At 41.2% G+C, this 21,327-nt stretch overlaps 1 protein-coding gene across 1 annotated transcript in view; it reads right to left on the bottom strand.

The window, feature by feature from the left end:
* LOC136859593 (probable maltase) overlaps positions 1 to 12,454 on the bottom strand; it is a 146,939-nt gene extending 134,485 nt beyond the window's left edge. The window contains exon 1 of the mRNA XM_067138708.2: positions 12,304 to 12,454. Coding sequence (XP_066994809.2) covers positions 12,304 to 12,454 — 151 coding nt within the window. The remainder of the gene's footprint in view (positions 1 to 12,303) is intronic.
* Positions 12,455 to 21,327: the final 8,873 nt, after the last annotated feature.

Below are 21,327 nucleotides of genomic sequence, written 5' to 3'. Positions count from 1 at the left end.
GTGCTCAAAATGGATTTCACTCCGTACATCATTATTATCATCATCATCATCTCACAATCAGATATGCAGGTCGTCCTTGGACGTCAGATATAAACATCTGCACGAGGCGAGCCGAAAATGTCCTCGAACACTCCCGGAACTAAAAACCATGGGCTGAATAAATAAATAAATAAATAAATAAACGTCGCAGCGACTCAGGTAGGCTACTTTGTTGACGATGGGATAGGAAAGGGTTAGGAATGGGAAGGAAGCATCCATGGCCTTGATTAAGGTACAGCCCCAGAATTTAACTGGTATGGAACTGAAAAATAGTGGAAAACTATCTTCAGGACTGCCGTTGGTGAGATTCTAACCCATCATCTCCCGAATCCAAGCTTGCAGCTAGGTGAACCAAACCTTTCGATCTAGTGTACCGTTGTGGAGTTGGAGTTAGCCTGGCGGTGCTGGTTAGATTCCTGGCTCGATCACTAATTTAAGATTGCTTTAATGTCTTGAATGTCCCGCGATGTAGGGGGCAACCCGTCCGCCTGTCAATCGGCGGCCCTGGGTTCGATTCCCGGCCGGGTCAGGGGTTTTAATTGTAAATGATTAATATTTCTGGCCTGGGGACTGGGTGTTTGTGTCGTCCTTAATGTTCCTTTCCTCACATTCAACATTTCACACTTTCACTATTTCCAAATACATGCAAAGTAGGGGCAAAAGATCTTCTTAGGTCGACGCCCCGAATAAATAGAATTTTAAAACAAGTTTCAAAAACACGATTGAGAAAAGTGGGTTAAATTTTCATTCTTGGTCACCTATCTGTCCCCATCCTACACGCCTACAACTGCAGGCGAATGGGAGAGGAGCTGATTGGACTGCAGCTGCCGTTCCCCGAAATGCCGTTTGATTCCTAAGAAATACAGATAAATCCCCTGGCGCTACCGGCACCACGGGGGCCTTTGGCTTACAAAGCGACTACTGCTCTACCCGATGGCCTGTAGGTTATAAGGTGACACGTGGTCAGCACGGCGAATCCTCTCGGCCGTTTTTCTTGGCTTTCTGGACCGTAAGAAATTCATATATTCAATACGTCATTAATAATGCTGAGTTTGTTTAGCTATCTTCACTTATCGAAGCAAATATTCTTACGAATATTACAAAGGTAGACAACCACAAAAAATTTGTGGCGATCTTTGCTAAAAACTCAGCTTGAGGGACTTTTGTTTACTGACATTGAAATCCTTTCTTCTTCTTCTTCTTAATCTGCTTACCCTCCAGGGTTGGTTTTCCCCTCTGACTCAGCGAGGTATCCCACCTCTACCGCTTCAAGGGCAGTGTCCTGGATCGTGAAACATTGGGTCAGGGGATACAACTGGGGAGGATGAGCAGTACCTCGCCCAGGCGGTCTCTCCTGCTATGCTGAACAGGGGCCTTGATGGAGGATGGGAAGGTTGGAAGGGATAGACAAAGAAGAGGGAAGGAAGCGGCCGTGGCCTTAAGTTAGGTACGATCCCGGCATTTGTCTGAAGGAGAAGTGGGAAACCACTTCCAGGATGGCTGAGGTGGGAATCGGACCCACCTCTACTCAGTTCACTTCCCGAGGCTGAGTGGACACCGTTCCAGCCCTCTTACCACTTTTAAAATGTCGTGGCTGAGCCGGGAATCGAACCCGGGCCTCCGGGGGTGGTAGCTAATCACACTAACAACTACACCACAGAAACGGTCGAAATCCTTACTATATAATAACATACAGGTTTTGGAGCAACATGAATTTTGTTGAGTACCGGTACATTTAGAGATTTAACCATTCAACAAATAACTTGTATGTATTTCAGTATTTGAATTGTCTTCATTAACACTTCAACTTCATAAAACCTGGTTTTAGTGTTCTATTAATTTCAAAATTCTTTAAGAGTTAAAAGTATTTTAATTTTTATATGAATATTTTATCCCTGATTTAAGAAAAATACTCTTCAGTTAGCAGGAAAGTTAAATTAACAGCAGTTCGTATTTTATATTGTTACGTGCCAACCCTGTTGTAATCCCTTTCGGTATTTCTTGGAAGGAACTAGTGAGTCAACCAGGAGCTCCCAGGCTGAAAGGTATGGCTGATCTTACCCTTGTATTTTCTCTTCGTCTGGTTTCCCTGTGCGCTTTCTGAGATGTGCATCGAGAATATTCCGTCTCTAGCCACATCACGAATATTCTGGTACTCATCACCAGAGCTTTAAAAAGGAGACTAGCCGCGAACGAGTCAGTGTTGGGGTGAGTGTTAGTGTTCGGTAGCGGGACTGGGAAGAGCAGCAGTTTTGGCTGTCACCAGTGTCCCATCGGAGTCTGAACGAGGAGTTGTTGCATCAGAGTGTCGAGCGTCGTATTGGAGTACTGAGTACGGAATGCGGAGTACTGTGTGTGTAATGCCTTGGATTACTCTCTAGGCCTATGTACCGACGTGGAGTGAGTGACTGAAGCTTGACGGCAGTAGTTTGTGCCCCGCTGGAGGAATATCGTCCCTTACTGAACGGAATACTGTGTGTACTAACCCCCCCTACCCCGGGGACTCTCTCTGTGTGTGTGTGTACTGAGGACCGTCGTAGAGTCAGCATGTTGTATAATTGGAACAGTGTTAATGGTCGATGTTGTGAGGTGTATTGTGCTAATGGTTGGTACTGTTGAACTGTTGTTGTTCTTTTGTCAGTGTTAAGTAAGACTGTGTCTGTGTGTATTACTACACTTTCGCTGGAGTCGAACCAAGGAACAGTTGTCGTGTGTTGTGTAGGTCAGCAGCCCTATCAGTCTGCACGCAGCTGCTGTATGGTGAGACTGGACTTGCGGGACGAAGTGAAAGTAAGGCGAGGCTGTCAATAAGGTTTATAGCCGTCTCGGATAATACCAACGAGACGGACTACCTGCTATGTGAAGAGGAAAAAAGACTTGTAAATTGGCAGCAATTAGTGAGTGTGTTCATTCATGATTGAATAGAATTGTGTGTGTGTGCATTTATTGGGTTATAAGCGATTAAGCAGACGGTGGTTTATTCGTAAGAATATTATGTGAAATGAATTTATATGTCCTACTTCATTGAAGTGAACAATATTGTTTGAATTCCAAAATCCAGACAATTATTTTATTGGTCAATTTAAAATTCATTAGCAGATCTTACTCCATCGCGGTAAAAAACCTAGGAAGAAAAAATCTGTCCTCTTACGGGATTCTATAAATGTATCATGGCCTATATTCAGGGGTGGAAAAGAAATCCTAGATACGCGCCTGGTGGGGATCGTTCGTAACAAAGTCCACAATCAATCAATCAATCAATCAATCAATCAATCAATCAATCAATCAATCAATCAATCAATCAATCAATCAATCAATCAATCAATCAATCAATCACTACTGATCTGCATTTAGGGCAGCCGCCCAGGTGGCAGATTCCCTATCTGTTCTTTTCCTAGCCTTTTTTAAATGATTGTAAATAAATTGGAAATTTGTAGCATCAATTTGTAGCCACAACTGCTTACTTCGCATTGGATTGACCTCGGTGTCCCCAGCACCTTATACACAGTTACAATAACAAGACTACGTAGGGCCTATGTGAACATATACGTTTGTCCAATTCTGATCAAAAGTTATTTGTTCTTGTTACTATAATAAACAAACCACATGGCGCTACAGCCCTGATCGGCCTCGGCCTATTGATTGATTGATTGACTGAAGGCTTTCACTACCTCGGCACTTGGTGGGGTGGAATAGTTAGCTCTAAGCCCGGCCGCCTTTGTCCCCTGTGAATTAATCTGTTACTCTATGGCCTACAGATTTCGAGGTGACGCGTAGTCAACGCGACGAAACCTCTCAGTGTTAATGTTCTTTATTTCGACTTTGTGTTCTCAGCTTCATCCTCTAGGGTTTGTTTTCCAAATGTTCTTTTATAACTTGAACAAATTTCAACTAAACACAAATACAGTCGCTAGTGAGTTCGTAATATTTTATCTTCAAGGAAAGAGTGAATCAGACCACGTCACACCAGTAGATAATGAGGCGGTAGCGATATGTTAAAAACCTGAACCTTTGCTCAACTGATAAAGACAGCCAATAGCATAAAGAAGCGACCTGAAGTTGTTCGAACAAAGAGTCGTAGTTCACAACGCAAAGGTAAAAGTAAAGTAGGCATTTATTCACCATCCTATTCTTTATACCATGCCTAAAGAAAGCGGCCGTGGCCTTCATTAAGGTTTTGCCACCGGGCAAGTTGGCCGTGAGATTAGGGGGAACGCAGCTGTGAGCTTGCATCCGGGAGATAGTGGGTTCGAAACCCACTGTCGGCAGCCCTGAAAATGGTTTTGCGTGGTTTCCCATTTTCACACCAGGCAAATGCTGGGGCTGTGCCTTAATTAAGGCCACGGTAGCTTCCTTTCCACCCCTAGGCTTTTCCTCTCCCATCATCGCCATAGGACCTATCTCTGTCGGTGCGACGTAAAGCAAATTGTAAAAACAGAAACAAAATGTTTGCCTGGTGTGAAAATGGGAAACCACGGAAATCCATCTTCAGGGATGCCGACAGTGGGGTTCGAACCCACTATCTCCCGGATGCAAGCTCACAGCCCCGCACCCATAACCTCACGGCCAACTCGTCCGGTAGTTTATTCCTGTACATCGGTTTCCTCGTATAGACTGAGAGAGGTCAGGATTTGAAGTCATAAATTATTGGACATTCTAAGTCTATTAAACACAGTAGATCTAATAGGTCGCAGTGCATGGTCAGGCAGTGACCTCCCCGCTGCAAAGCAAACAAATAAAGCATAGTATCTCCGTACAGGCCATGAAGACCCTTGGAAGGCTTTCACTACCTCGGCACGTGGTGGGGTGGAATAGTTAGCCCTGTGAATTAATCTGTTACTCCTTTCTGGTGTAGGCTGAGTGAACCTCAGGGTCATGCAAACCTCCGGAAGTGGAAATCTCGTTCTTAAATGTTTCGATTTCCTGACGGGGACCTCTCACTTGGACAAAGCAGAAAAGAGTCTATTAGAGTAATCTTTCTTTAGGGGGAAGATATAATAATTAATAATATTCACTTTAAAATGCTATTTTTGAGCCATTTAATATCATATTTCTTGAACTTTATAACTTGATGCTCTACTTCATAGTGAACAGATCTTAAAGTATGTCTTACAATGATGGAACATAGATTGGTAGATATTTTTAAACGCTCTTTAAGATAATCGTAATCAGTCAATTTCAAAGAGTAACTGAAGTTATTCGAATGGTTAAACACCCATTGGTACTTTTTTTTTCAATTGATTTTACACGAGCCCTGAACCAATAGTACGAGTAATGACAATAGCACTGACACTAACGTGTGCGCCGGGTTCAGTGGCTCGGACGGTTAAGACGCTGGCCTTCTGGCCCCAACTTGGCAGGTTCGATCCTGGCTCAGTCCGGTGGTATTTGAAGGTGCTCAATTACGCCAGGCTCGTGTCGGTAGATTTACTGGCACGCAAAAGAACTCCTGCGGGACTAAATTACGGCACCTCGGCGTCTCCGAAAACCGTAAAAGAGTAGTTAGTGGGACGTCAAACAAATAACATTATGATGTATTATTACTAACGTGTGCCGTAACCCCTTCTAACCAAAATAGGCATATATGAACCCCATGAGCAATATTCTGATACAGTCTTTGATAACTCAATATAACGTCACACCAAACTGTGTCCGGCTCCATGGTTAAATGGTTAGCGTGCTGGTCTTTGGTCACCCGGCAAGGTCGGGAATTTTAACTATAATTAGTTGATTCCCTTGGCACGGGGGCTGGGTATATATGTCGTCTTCGTCATCATTCCATCCTCATCACGACGCGCAGGTCAAACCAAAAGACTTGCATCTGACGAGCCGAACTTCTTAATCAGTCAATACTGACCTGCATTTAGAAGTCTCCCAGGTGGCAGCTTCCCTATCTGTTGTTTTTCTAGCCTTTTCTTAAATTATTTCAAGGAAATTGGATATTTATTGAACATCTCCCTTGGTAAGTTATTCCAATCTCTAACCCCCTTTCCTATAAACAAATATTTGCCCCAATTTTCCTTCTGAATTCTAACTTTATCTTCGTATTGTGATCTTTCCTTTCAAAGACGCCGCTCAAACTTATCCGTGTACTAATGTCATTCCACGCCATCTCCCCGTTGACAGCTCGGAACATACAACTTTAGTCGATCAGCTCGTTTTCTTTTTCCCAAGTCTTCCCAGCCCAAACTTTGCAACATTTTTGTTACGCTACTCTTTTCTCAGAAATCATCCAGAACAAATCGAGGTGCTTTTATTTGGATTTTTTTCCAGTTCTTGAATGAAATAATCCTGTCGAGGGTCCCATACACTGAAACCATACTCTAGTTAGTGTATTACCAGGGACTTATATGCCCTCTCCTTTACATCCTTAGTACAACCCCTAAACACCCTCATAACCACGTGTAGAGAATTGTACCCTTTATTTGCAATCTCATTTATGTGATTACGCCAATGAACATCTTTCCTTATATTAACACCTAGGTACTTACAGTGATACCCATAACGAACTTTCACCCCCATCAACGCAGTAATTAAAACTAAGAAGACTTTTCCTATTTGTGAAACTCACAACGTGACTTTTAACCCCGATTATTACCATACCATTGCCTGCTGTCCATCTCACATTATCCAGGTCATTTTGCAGATGCTCACAATCTTGTAAATTATTGATTACTCTGTACCGAATAACATCATCTGCAAGAAGCCTTATCTCTGATTCCACTTCTTTACTCATATAATTTTGTATATATATAAGAAAACATAAAGGTCCAATAATAAGTTACTGCCTTGAGGAATTCCCCTCTTAATTATTACAGGGTCAGATAAAGCTTCGCCTACTCTAATTCGCTGAGATCTATTTACTAGAAATATAGCAACCCGTTCAGTCACTCTTTTGTCTAGTCCAGTTGCACTCATTTTTGCCAGTAGTCTCCCATGATCCACCCTATCAAATGCTTTGTACAGGTCAATCACGATACAGTCCATTTGACCTCCTGAATCCAAGATATCTGCTATATCTTGCTGGAATCCTACAAGTTGAGCTTCAGTGGAATAACCTTTCCTAAACCCGAACTGCCTTCTATCGAACCAGTTAATAATTTCGCAAACATATCTAATATAATCAGTGGACACTCCCAGCGCTAAAAGCCATACGCCATTTCATTTTTATACCAAACAGAAATTATTTTAGGTATTATGTTATTGGTATATAAGAGCATTGATTTCTTGTTGGATACAGTACTTTTGCATCCATCTACTGGCACAGGCCAAATCAGAGCAAAATGTAGCTTCCACCGAAGTCCCAGTCTCATCTATGGCTGTAACAATATGGTAGCTACTGGGTTATGGATGGTGCTGAGTAATGACATTTGGAGCACGTCCAGTGTGTCTGAGTGTTATGAAAGGTGTTGCTCATAGGTTTAGTCGTGCTATGACAGCACTGTCTGGCCCAGTGAGGAAAGCAATGGCAAACTATCTCACTCCTCATCTTGCCTAGTACGCATCATTTTGGTGCTGCTATTGGTCTTTGTAGTTTTCCTGTAACTTCCTTTGGTGGGCTATTTGAGGATCCAACCAGCCTCTGGCCCAATGACCTAATAGGCTGACAGACAGACAGACAGACTATGTCCTATTAGGTATTGCATGTCGTAATTTTGAGAACCGATTAACAAAACTAAAGCAAATATATTCATAAGAGATTGGCACTCTACCAGGTGTATGCATAAGTCTTTTCCGGTTTCACTAAGAGACGGCGCCAGCAAACAGTACGCAGCGTATGAATTTGACACATATGTCAGTTTGTTCGTCTGACATTAATCTACCAACACACATAAGTTGATTCCGTCAAACACTGGCGTCTGTGTTGTATCGTTCAGTGATCATGTCGACGTTTGTGCCTCAAAAAGAACATTTGCGGCACGCATTGCTTATATTATTTAACCAAAAGAAAAAGTCTGTGGAAAGTGATCGTCTGCTCGTAGAAGATTACGGTGAACACGCTCCATCGATTAGAACATGTGAGACACGGTTTCCACAAATCGCTTCGGCAAGAAGATCATGCTTTTTGTCTGGTATGACCAGAGTGTTATTGTCTATTATGAACTCTTGAAGCCCGGCGAAACCAAAAATGCACAACGCTACCGCCAACAAATGATTAAATCACGCATTGATGGAAAGACGACCGGAATGGACCAGTAGCATGGCCAAGTGATTTTGTTACACGACAATGCACCGTCTCATATTGCAAAACCAGTGAAAGACACCTTGAAATCGCTTGGATGGGACATCCTCCCGCACCCGCCATACTCTCCCGACCAGGCGCCGTCTGTCTACCACCAAATACAGTAGAGACAATACACGACACTTACGGATTTCGCCTTGCTAAAATGGGAGACAATTCGACGGTGGCGCTCCTAGTGACTTGACCTGAACAAATCGCGCTAAATTCAAATATCAATGGCAATGTTTATACGGAAGTGTATAAATAAATTACGTCTAGAAAGAAAGTGATATTGAGATATTAACTTCGAAGTTGCTAAAGCAATTCTGGATAAATGAATGAAGAATTATTTAAAAGGTTATTATTCAAAGACTGAAATTAGACATATAAACAAGGTGTGAAATGGATTGCTGTGAAATGGCTTGATCTTTCATTTATGCATTACTTTTTTAGCTTTAGCATACCTGCCTGAAATCTTACGGTTGGATTTGTCTTTTTTCCTCATTTAAAAACATTGTATCATCACATTAATACATTTGTCAATAAAAATATCGGCACATTCCTTACCCATATGATGCAATTAATTAACATTTAAAAGTTGGGAAATTTTCCTCTTAACACGAAGCCTACTAACAGAAAGAAAATCTATAAAATTCCGGCTTTAATCTGAGAAGAGGGATAAAAAAAAAAGTTTGAAAATATTGTCGATAGTGATGCTTTGAGGAATATTTACGTACAATTAGAGTAAAAAATGTAACATACCCTTGGCTGTATAGTCGAGGATTTTTAAAGTCGCTGGCCTGGAAATGATCTGAACAGATCTTATAATTCTTATACAAGCGTAACGTCCCTTCTTTCTTGTACACTTTATCCAAATCGCTTCTGTGACATTTAAAAACCCACAGATCACACCTACAACACCACATCGGTATTGAAGGTTAACTGCTGCACTATACAATAAAATATGCGTATTATATTTTAAGCCCGTTAAAACATGGGTCGAGCAGGTCAGAAGATTATGAAGTACTATAAAAATCTCTGTCACTGGAAGAATATATATGCAAACACAATATTACTTACATGTTCTTGTCACGAGGGAACCTGAAGAACGACCGCGCATTTTTCTCTACTTCGTAATTACTGCAGCCAAACACAGCACATACCTTTCCCCTCATGTTGAAGGAGATATCAAGGAATGACACACGCTACTATTTAATTATGTCAACTCACTGAAAACGCATAAATAACACCAAAAACTTCACACAAAAATACACGTGCTCTTATGACAGAATCAGTACCGTTCAGGTCTATCCGCTAGAGTGTGCTCCAATAGCTGTCCCTCGATATCTCGCTCAATGTCGTGTATTGTCTCTACTGTATTTGCTACCACCTCTTCGCATCAATTGGGCACGCGCTCGCAGAGCAGCATTTCAGTAATTTCGAGGAAGTTGGAAAATGGCTCGACGAATGGTTTACCGCAAAAGACAAGCAGTTTTTCTTGGCATAGTGTTCATAATTTGCCTGTTAGATGGGCGAAGTGTCTAGAAGCCGATGGCAAATATTTTGAATAAACTAAAAATTAATTTCCCTTGAAAATTACGTGTTTCATTTACCACAAAAACCGGCAAAAACTTACGCATACACCTTATACATCTTACGAAAATATTATTTCAAAAGATGTGATTAAGCTCAGTGCCGTAGTAAAGAAAGTCCTGTGTCATGTATATATACTTTTTTCATGTTCTAAGAATAATATTTACTACTGGTCTCCCGCATTTACTCTTGTGTTAGCTTAAAATCATTATGATCTTCCATTTAAGGCAGAAATGATAATGAAATAAGGCATATGTGAATCCCATGGGCAATATTCTGTAATAGTCTTTGAAAACTCAATGTAACATAACATAACATCATCATCATCATCATCATCATCTGTTTACCCTCCAGGTTCGGCTTTTCCCTCGGACACAGCGAGGGATCCCACCTCTACCGCCTCAGGGACAGTGTCCTGGAGCTTCAGACTCTTAGTCGGGGGATACAACTGGGGAAAATGACCAGTACCTCGCCCAAGCGGCCTCACCTGCTATGCTGAACAGGGGCCTTGTGGAGGGATGGGAAGATTGGAAGGGATAGACTAGGAAGAGGGAAGGAAGCGGCCGTGGCCTTAAGGTAGGTACCATCCCGGCATTCGCCTGGAGGAGAAGTGGGAAACCACGGAAAACCACTTCGAGGATGGCTGAGGTGGGAATCGAACCCACCTCTACTCAGTTGACCTCCCGAGGCTGAGTGGACCCCGTTCCAGCCCTCGTACCACTTTTCAAATTTTCGTGGCAGAGCCGGGAATCGAACCCGGACCTCCGGGGTGGCAGCTAATCACGCTAACCACTACACCACAGAGGCGGACACATAACATCATACCAAACATAAATTATTTTACGTATAGCCTATATAGTAGTAGTATATTAGGGAAAATATAAACCGAACATATTACAAACTTAAAATTATTCGGTAATAACCTGTACATTTACATCTTCACTGCAGACTCTAGTTTGGGACTATCCCGCAGCCCTCCAACTCATTCTGCAGATCTACATTTGGTCTTATTCAATCCCTTATTGAGTCTAGTTTCCTGATTCGATGGTCACCCATCGTAGACTCGGCACAATACCAAAATTTGTCCGATTCACCGATTGATTCGAGCCAGTGAGAAATCCATTTCTCTTCCATTTTATACAAAATACATTTAATGTAGCTGTGATATATTTGGCCGTTTGTATTTTTTGAAGTCAAAATTCTGTAGTGGTAATTTGAATAAATTGGCTGATATACTTTGAGCTGAACAATGAATGTAATTTTTATCATATACAAGTAGCCAACCTAATTATCTTCCTCGGTTGTAATAGCAGGTGTATGGCTATGGGTTAAGAGGTCATGATAAACGAAAGCCCAATGATATTTCAGAATTCCAGATAAGTGTTTATCCTATATAAATCCAAGCAGAGAAGGATCTATACAGATAATATTAAATTATGATGATGATGATGATGATGATGACACTTCTTGTATAAAGGGGCCTAACATCCAGGTCACCAGCCCGAAAAGATTAAATAAATAAAATGTCACGCGAATTCCTTAATGAATAAAATATCATGGATATTGTGGTTATTTATTAGTACTATTGCATTCGACAAAAATAATGATTCACATTGACACTTTAAAGTTATGATGACACGATACTGCATATCTGTCTTTAACTCGTATGTATATCATATCTAGGCGTGTATTATTCCATAGTAATCATTACCATGTAGCCGATAAATTTTATATTGAAGAACTGCCATTGATAAAATAGTGATGTTCAGAAGCCTGGTATGTAACAAATGTAAAAGAAAGAAAGTATTAACAGCCTGTTTGTTTAGTAGCCTGCTACTGATAAGTATAACTAGAGAAAGTTGTTTCGAATATGAAAATATCCTGTCTTCTGAAAAATGAACTGTATCAGGACATCATGAGATTGTACCTTTATAACTTGTATGATGTCTCTTCAAAATACATCATCTTTCAGCGGTCACTCTGAAAGGGGGATCTAGTAGTGGTTTATGGTTTATAAATAACTATCGTGAATAAGCTTGTCTCCAATCACTCCGATGTTATGCCCATATGAGGAGTACCTCCTTTAAGTAAGGCAATCTGAAGAATGTTGGCATATTTACTTGACTGAGTGAAATCCTGTAACAATTTAAATCTGCATCGTATAAAGTATGCAACTATATTTTCTGTAGCGGGGACGACAATCTCTGTGATCATTTAAAGTACACGGAAGTATTTGAAATCGAGCTTATTAATACTTATTGTGGTTGTTATTACAGGCCACAAGTTCATCCATTTATCTTCAAATACCACAGGTCAGAGCCAGGATCGAACCTGCCCAGTTTCGGTTCAGAAGGCCATGTTGGTTATCAACTTGACTGTAATGATCAAACAACCACACCCATTTTATGAAGGTAATATAGAAGAAACACGGTGATAGGCGTTGGACCTACCGTTCAAATCTCCATATCCATCGCCATCGCTGTCCTTGAAGGAGAGAGGGTAGATCTGATAGATGATGTCTGACTGCCACCATTGCAAGTCTCCTCGTATAGACCCGAAAAGGCCAACAGCAAAAAGACACCACGCCCAGTTTAGCGCCATTTCTAACTGGAGGACGTAGCACACTCGTCAGTCTTATATATGTACACGTGACCGCTTTGTCGCATAGGAAGCTATCAGTGTTTCCGTGACCTGTAATTATTCAAAACAGGTGATAACTAAAATTTAGATGTAGTTCCTATGTTTCAGGAATTCTGCACGTAATTGTCGCCACATCATTCTATTTTATTTCCTTTATTACAGGAAACATACCGTAACAGTTCTGTGCAGTCGCGGCAAGTAGTAGACCTAATTAAAAGGGGGCGCGGGGGTAATATACAGACAAAAGAAACAACAAAAAGTATTTTGGTTTGTGGAATATAGCCAGTGGGGAGTGGGGTTGATATATACATCTAAACCGAAAATAGAAAGCTACAAAGACCGGGCGAGTTGGCCGTGCGCAGCTGTGAGCTCGCATCCGGGAGATAGTGGGTTCGAATCCCATTGTCGGCAGCCCTGAAGATGGTTTTCTGTGGTTTCCAATTTTCACACCAGGCAAATGCTGGGGCTGTACCTTAATTAAGGCCACGGCCGCTTCCTTCCCATTCTTAGGCCTTTTCTGTCCCATCGTCGCCATAAAACCTATATGTGTCGGTGCGACGTAAAGCAAATAGCAAGAAAGCTACAAAGTGGTAAGAGGAGCCGAGGCGGTAAAGGCGTGCTCGGTTCGCCCGAAAAGACGTGGGGTTTGAATTTCTGTCAGGAAGTCATAAAATTTAAGAAACGAGATTTCCACTTCCGGCGGTGCATATGGCCCTGAGGTTCACTCAGCCTACACGAAAAATGAGTACCTCATCACGTGTCGAGGTTACGAATGGCGGAAGCTTTTACCTTCCACCCCTCCAAGGGCCTTCATGGCCTCTACGGAGATGAATTTGCTTTGCTTTACAAAGTGGTAAGTTTGTTATGCTTTCTGAGCGAATTTCGACAGAGAGGTAAACTTAAATGTGTATTAACTTTTTAAAATTTAATTCAATATTACACATGTATTAAAATTAACCCTCCAGGTTCGGTTTTTCCCTCAGACTCAGCGAGGGATCCCACCTCTACCGCCTCAGGGGCAGTGTCCTGGAGCTTCAGACTCTTGGTCGGGGGATACAACTGGGGAGGATGACCAGTACCTCGCCCAGGCGGCCTCACCTGCTATGCTGAACAGGGGCCTTGTGGAGGGATGGGAAGATTGGAAGGGATAGACTAGGAAGAGGGCAGGAAGCGGCCGTGGCCTTAAGTTAGGTACCATCCCGGCATTCGCCTGGAGGTGAAGTGGGAAACCACGGAAAACCACTTCGAGGATGGCTGAGGTGGGAATCGAACCCACCTCTAATCAGTTGACCTCCCGAGGCTGAGTGGACCCCGTTCCAGCCCTCGTACCACTTTTCAAATTTTCGTGGCAGAGCCGGGAATCGAACCCAGACCTCCGGGGGTGGCAGCTAATCACGCTAACCACTACACCACAGAGGCGGCCGATGTGATTATACAGTTAAAAATCATTTACTATTTGACTACACACTAAGACACAGACACTAAAGAGACTGTCAGAGTGACCGGTTACGTCTCAAAACCCACGGGCTAAAATTAGTTACAAATAGTATCAAAACTCACGACTACAAACTGGTATCTAAAGTAAACATTCTAATGAGTCTCAAAATTCACGACTCCGGACAGCAGGTGCTTGGGATGACCGCAGGTAGGATGAGGTGCGCGGTGACTCACGCTTCCCTTACGACAGGCAGGGGATACTGTGGATGTTATTCTGCCACCCCAACACACAGGGGAAAAATAATGGCTGGTGAATTAAAGAAACCGACGTGTATTATTATTATTATTATTATTATTATTATTATTATTATTATTATTATTATTATTATTATTATTATTATTATTATTATTATTATTATTATTATTATTAAAAAATATTTTGCTGTTGTCTTAAACTAACATTTTCCCTTTCACATAAATTTATAATAATGACGTGTGGCCTCTGCTGAGGTCTGGTGCAGGTCTTTAGAGTTGACGCCGTACAGGTGACCTGCACGTCTGTGAGGATGAGGTCCGACCTAAGATGAAGTCTAATGCTGAAGACGGCACGAACACCCAGTTCCCGAGCCACAGGAATTAACTAATGAAAGTTAAAATCTCCGACCCGACCGGAAATCGAACCTGAGATCCCCTGACCCCTTGGACCAAAGGCCAGCATGGTAACCATTTATGCATGCAGCCGGACGACATACAATTAAATGTGGGTCTATTGACCGCTGCTAGTTAAAACAAACTGTCAGTTGGTAGTGGGGCTTACTTCCATTATGCGGCCAGAAGGCGGCATTTACATGAATAAGAAAATTTATTTAGAAATATTAAAGATCAAGACAGTTAATTCACCCATTTAGTTTCAACACTTGGAGATTCATTTGAAAAAAGGCATATTTCTATTTTTCGTAAAAGTTCATCTATTCGTTTATTTCAATGGATTGTCTACCCGACACACTTAAACCGAAAAAAATTACTCATGACGCATCCGATTATTCTGTGCGATATAACTGAATTCTATTTGATACTCATTTGATTATTTAAATAATCGGATGGAAGTTATTCGATTATTTAAAGTATCCCATTATCCCATCACTAATAGGGTGGACATTTATCCATTCAAGGAAGAACTGGCCCTGCTCGTGAGTTTTGAGAATGGCCCAGGTAGAGAAACCTGTTCTTACTAATCCTCTTCCTGGAATTCGTGAGTTTTGGGACTCGTGAGTTTTGAGACTCGTGAGTTCTGAGACGACACGGACTGACCAATGCGCGCGGCAAGCGGTTGAATAATACCTCTGTTTCCATGACCTTGGCAAAAAAATATGCCCAAGCTTCCTCACAGCACATACATAGTCTCCACTACATGCTGCGATGGTATACAAATCGGTTATCTGCGGTGAACGATATTTTGTGGTATTTCCGCTAATATTTTTGTTAATAATTAAAGAAAATCAACGAAAGAATTAGCTTAAGACAACAAGGTTTGTATAAATTGCTTGTTTTTAATAATAGTTTCAACCGGCTAAAATGGAATAAAAATGTAATGTTTTCTCCACGAAGTACAACCCCCTCCCCCCACGCTAATCACCGCTACTGGTTCTCTGAACTCACTAATTTTACAGAGCTTCAACTAAACTACACCACCACGGACAAATTAGTAACACAGTTATTTCTATAAAATTGTAAATGGAATGGCATAGTATCTATTTGCTAGTGTTTTATTATTTTCTTACTCTGTTAAAGTAGTGAAATTTATTCACTTTAGCCTATCACTGAGAATTCCGTCAGAAATTATTTCTCCGTAACTAATGGAAATTTATTCACTTTAACCGATCACTGAGAATTCCATCAGTAATTATTTCTCCGTAATAATAAGCAGAATGAAAGATGGTGGTGCCTGCCCGGAGATCTACGTTCAGTGAATTTGCCTCATACCCAGAGGCTAATTTCTGAAGAAATAAATAAATACATTAATACGTGACATGGAGAGGATATAATTTACCTTCTATACATTTTCATACCAGTTTCAATCCCCAATCAGGTCAAGGAATTTTACCTGGGTCTAAGAGCCGGTTCGGAGTCCACTCAGACTACACGAGAACAATTGAGGAGCTATCTGACGGCGAGACAGCGGCCCCGCGGTTGAAAGCTAAGAATAACGGACGAGAGGGTTCGTCACGCCGACCATGCACCACTTCGTAATCTGCAGACCTCGGGGCTGAGCAAGGGCGCTTGGTAGGCCAATGCACATCAGGGTGAAAGCAGCATGGATTTTTTGAATTGCTTGAAAGAGTGAAGTTTAAATTGAAACTCCCGAAAAACAGAAGTTTCTAATTACAGACAATATCAGCTAGTCATGCAGTTTTCCCAACGTTTAGGAACATATCAGTAAAGGAGCTGTCTATCTGAGGAGGTAAAAATATGCTCGGTTCAGTATGAAGATGACTTTGCTTTAGTTCTGTTTGCTTCGCTTTTTAATAATGACTTAATGAAACTGAATTTAGAGTGTTTTAACTTACCAGACCACCACGGATAAAATTTGTAAGATAGTTATTTTTATACAATTGGAAATGGAATAGTATATTATCTATTTGCTAGTGTTTTGTTACTTTCTTACTCTGTTAAGTAATGGAAATTTACCACGTAACGCGATTTGTACGAGAGAGAGTCTAGCAAGTTAGCCACGACGTACGCGTTGTACAACTGTAAGCTTGCGTTCAGGAAATGTTCGGTTCCACCATCAGAAGTTCTGAAGATAGTTTATAATGTTTATCGTGTTTTTACATTCTCATATCAGACAAATCTGTACCTTAATTAATGCCAGAGCTGTTGCGTTCCCTGTCCTATCCATTTTCCATCCTAGAATAGCCGAGAATACACAGCGAAGGACGTGAAAGTTTAGTGCTTTGTCATGTGATAATTAATAATAAATAGCTTCTATTTTCTTTTCGTACTTTTATTTCTTATGTACTATTTTATATCCCATTTGTAAGTTCTGCATTTTGATTGGGTATTATTTCAGAAATAGTAAACAAATAAATGTAATGATATGGAGTGGGTATAATTTATGTTTTGTACATCTATATAGTTATATATATTTTCCTTTGTTGTCATTTTCCTCCAAATTTGTCTGATCGCCTCAAACTCAAAGCGAGATCTCACCTTAATATCTTCGTCAGGTAGTATTCTTGAGAGAGAGAGACACTCAACTAGGACACAACTGGAGATGAAGAATAGAACGTCCTCCCATGTGGTGGCTCTTTGAAGGATATGAATCAGAAAACGATAAGCTGAAAAAAGGTGGCAGTGGCTTTGAAATACAAATTACTTTTCGTCGCACCGACACGGATAGATCTTATGGCAACGATGCGATGGGAGAGGGCTAGGAGCGGGAAAGCAGCGACCATAGCCTTAATTATGGTACAGTCCCACCATTGGCCAGGTGTGAAAATGGAAAACCACGGAAACCCATCTTCGGGGCTACCGACAGTGGGGTTCGAACCTACTATCTCATGAAAGCAAGTTGACAGCTACGTAACCCAAACCACGCTGCCACTCGCTCGAGTGGCTTTAAAGTAGGTGCCGTTCCAGTATTATTATTATTATTATTATTATTATTATTATTATTATTATTATTATTATTATTATTATTCCGAGGTATCTGTGGAACAGCAGAGGTGAAAGAAGGTGCCGGGGCGAATGGGTCCAACTACAAGGCCGAGATATGAATTAAAATTGCATTAAAGGTTATAGTTTCGAATTGCAGTTACAGATTTAATGAAGTTTTTACATCAAACGAAAAGATAGTTTACATTGTAAAGGGATTCGCACCTTTTCCGAGGGCTAAACTGCTGAACTAGCAAGAAATAAAGATGTTAGACGGTCATTACCCTATTGAAGAGCTGCTGCCTGATGAAAGAGGCGCTTCCCGCCTCCTGCTACATGTCCATACACTAGATTATAAGTTGATGAAGTGGCCGAGAGACAAGAAAATCAGCAGTTTTTATACCCTCGGGGAAAATTCGAGACCTTTCATGAATAAAACAGCCACACCCACTCAATTTTATTAGTCAGTGTAGACAGTACACTCAAAATCGAAGAAGAAAGACATGATTGGTCAATATTAATTACAGAAATTATGGATTGGCTCAATTCAAAACTGGCGGAAAGAAAAGATTAATATTGCCAACCCACAAATCAATGAACGAAATTTAGTAAAGAGAAAACTTATGAATACAAAATTTCTTCAAAAACGTTCCTTCACTTCGCACCAGGGTGCATGATCATAGTTTTTTAGTAGAGACATCTATAAGAGAATGTCCACACTTCTTGATCAATGGAAAACAAAACAAGTTGAAATCCACACAGTATTGACAACTTCGTAATCACAAAATTTACGGTAGTGACATCTTCTGAGACTTATGAGTTGATCCAGTTTTTAAAGTTCGGAGTTTCTCCTGTAGAGGAGGATTTATTGGCGCAAGATTTAAAACTGCGGCATAGGGGTGTACCGCCCGGTATTATTATTATTATTATTATTATTATTATTATTATTATTATTATTATTATTATTATTATTATTATTATTCCATTTGTTTTACGCCGCACAGACATAGATGGGTCTTGTGGCGACGATGGAATAGGAAAGGGCCAGGAGTCGCAAGGAAGTGACGTGGCCGTAATTAAGGTACAGCCCCAACAGTTGTCCGGTGTGAAAGTGGGAAAGCACGGAAAACCAACTTTAGGGCTGCCGACAGTGGGGTTCAAACCCACTGTCTCCCAAATGCAAGCTCACAGGTTCGCGACCCTAACCGCACGGCCACTTGCTCGGTAGTCTTATTTTAGATTTGAAGTGGCGGGTGTGTGTGAGGGAGGGGGGGGGGGGTATGAGAGCAAAACCACGGTAAACCACTTCAAGGATGGCCGAGGATTGGGATTTCAAACACTTACCAATACACACGTCAGATTTAAGGTTTTCGGCAGAGCCGAGAATCGAACGCACGACCTTCAGGACAGAAGTCTCAATACGTACCCTAGACAACAATAGTGGAACGTTCATGTAGTAAAAATTAAATACTCACACATTTTACGTCACTGGTGTGTCAAAGTACATATTATTGATGTCTACTACTGCTGCTGCTGCCGCCTATTCCCACAACCTGGAGGCATGACACAGTTTTACAGCCGGACGATCTTAATGACGCGAACTCTAGCTTGAGGGATGTGTTCCTGTAGTGACTGGTATTGTGGCGCGTTGTGTGTAAGTGAAGAGGTATGCATTAGATAAACACAAGTATCCGAACCCCGAATAAGAGAAATTAACCGGCTAAAAAGATAAAGACCATTCAACCCCTGAACAGGATGCACATAAATATATAGCAAATAAAGAAAATACAAACATATGTACAGTACTTGTCAGTATGTAAATGGATGGCACTCACTTTGTGTATGTTCAGGATCCTCATTTTAATTTTACAAAAATACATTTTACATTAGCAGGAAAAAAATGTAAGTTCAGTATGAGTCAACGCTTAACGCCCTAGAGCATTGAACTAACTTCCTAACGATATTAACGTTTAAAAATGTCTGTATGAACGGGTTTGTTATAGAGCTGTAATATCTACTTAATGACACTTTAAAGGGGACAAATATTGTACATGATTGAGGTAAATATCTTAAAATGTTAACCTCAATCAATCGATCAATCAATCAATCAATCAATCAATCAATCAATCAATCAATCAATCATCTAAATTTAGGGCTGTCGTCCAGATAGCAGATTCCCTATTAGTTGTTTACCCGCAATTTCTTAACTGATTTCAAGGAACTTCGAAATTTATAGAACATTTCTCTTGATAAATTATTCCAATCTTTAATTCCTCTTCCTATAAATTAATATTTGCCCCAATTTATCCTCTTGAATTCCAGTCTTATCTTCATATGATGATCATTCCTGATTACAGCTCCACTCAAGCTTATTCGTCTACTAATGTCATTCCACGCCATCTCTCCACTGTCAACTCGGAAGAGCTTGTCTCCGGACTCCCAAGTCTTCTCAGCCCAACTTATGCAACATTTTGGTAGCTACTCTTTCCTCGGAAACCAACCACAACAAATCGTGCTGCTTTCCTTTGGATCTTTTCCATTTCTCACATCAAGAAATCCTGGCTTGGATCCCATACACTGGAACCATACTCTAATTGGTGTCTTACCAGAGATATACACGCCGTCTCCTTTAGCGCTCTGTCCAGTCTCCAAGACGTTGGCGATCAATGTGGAGAGTACTTTTCGGTCTTCAGCAACACGGTACAGTTCTTCAGTACTTTTTATGCCTGAACAGTCTTTAATATTCTTAAGGCATGTCGTTCCTCCTTCTTCCTACTCCTCGGCGCCCTTCAATTTTGCCTTTCAAAATAGATGTAAAACCGCGTATTTTTCACCACGCAAAACATGCCCTAGGTGTGCAATTTTTCTGCATTTGATGGTGGATACCAGTTATCTTTTCTCTGAAATACTTGATCATTGGTGGCATGGTCAATCCACGAGACTCTAAGCATTCTTCTATGAAGCCAAAGTTCTAAGACTTCCAGTCTTTTGATGGTGGGCTCTTTTAACGTCCAAGCTTCAACCCCATAAAGGTGAGTAGATCAAATATAACATTTCATCATACGCTTCCGAAGTTTTAAATTTAATGCATCATCACACAACAATGTCTTAATCTTCCTGAATGTTGATCTTGCAATTTCTATTCGGCTCTTAATTTCTAGGTCTGGGTTCAAATTATCCGTTACCCAACAACCACCCCTAAATATCCTCATAACCACATGAAGAGATGTGTAACATTTATTTACCAAACCAAACCAAACTCCGTGGCACAACAGACCCGAAGGGCTGTGGTTTACCAAGTGACCGCTGCTCAGATCTAAGGCCTGCAGAATACGAGGTGTCGTGTGGTCAGCACGACGAATCCTCTCGGCCGTTATTCTTGGCTTTCTAGATAAGGGCCGCTTAACACCGTCAGATAGCTCCTCGATTCCTTTATTTGCAAACTGTCCGGCTCCATAGCTGGCGCGCTAGCCTTTGGTCCAGAGGGTCTCGGGTTCGATTCCCGGCCGAGTCGGAGATTATAACCTTCATTGGTTAATTCCAATGAATCGGGGGCTGGGTTTTTGTGCTGTCCCCAACATCCCTGCAACTCACACACCACACATAACACTATCCTCCACCACAATGACACGCAGTTATCTACACATGGCAGATGCCGCCTACCCTCATCGGAGGGTCTGCCTTACAAGGACTGCAATGGGCTAGAAATAGCCAAACGAAGTTATTTTAAAAACACGTTAATA

Source organism: Anabrus simplex, chromosome 1 (assembly GCF_040414725.1).
Source record: "Anabrus simplex isolate iqAnaSimp1 chromosome 1, ASM4041472v1, whole genome shotgun sequence".
Taxonomy (NCBI): Eukaryota; Metazoa; Arthropoda; class Insecta; order Orthoptera; family Tettigoniidae; genus Anabrus; species Anabrus simplex.
Note: the sequence above shows the minus strand (reverse complement) of the source record. Positions and strands in the feature narration are given on the sequence as shown.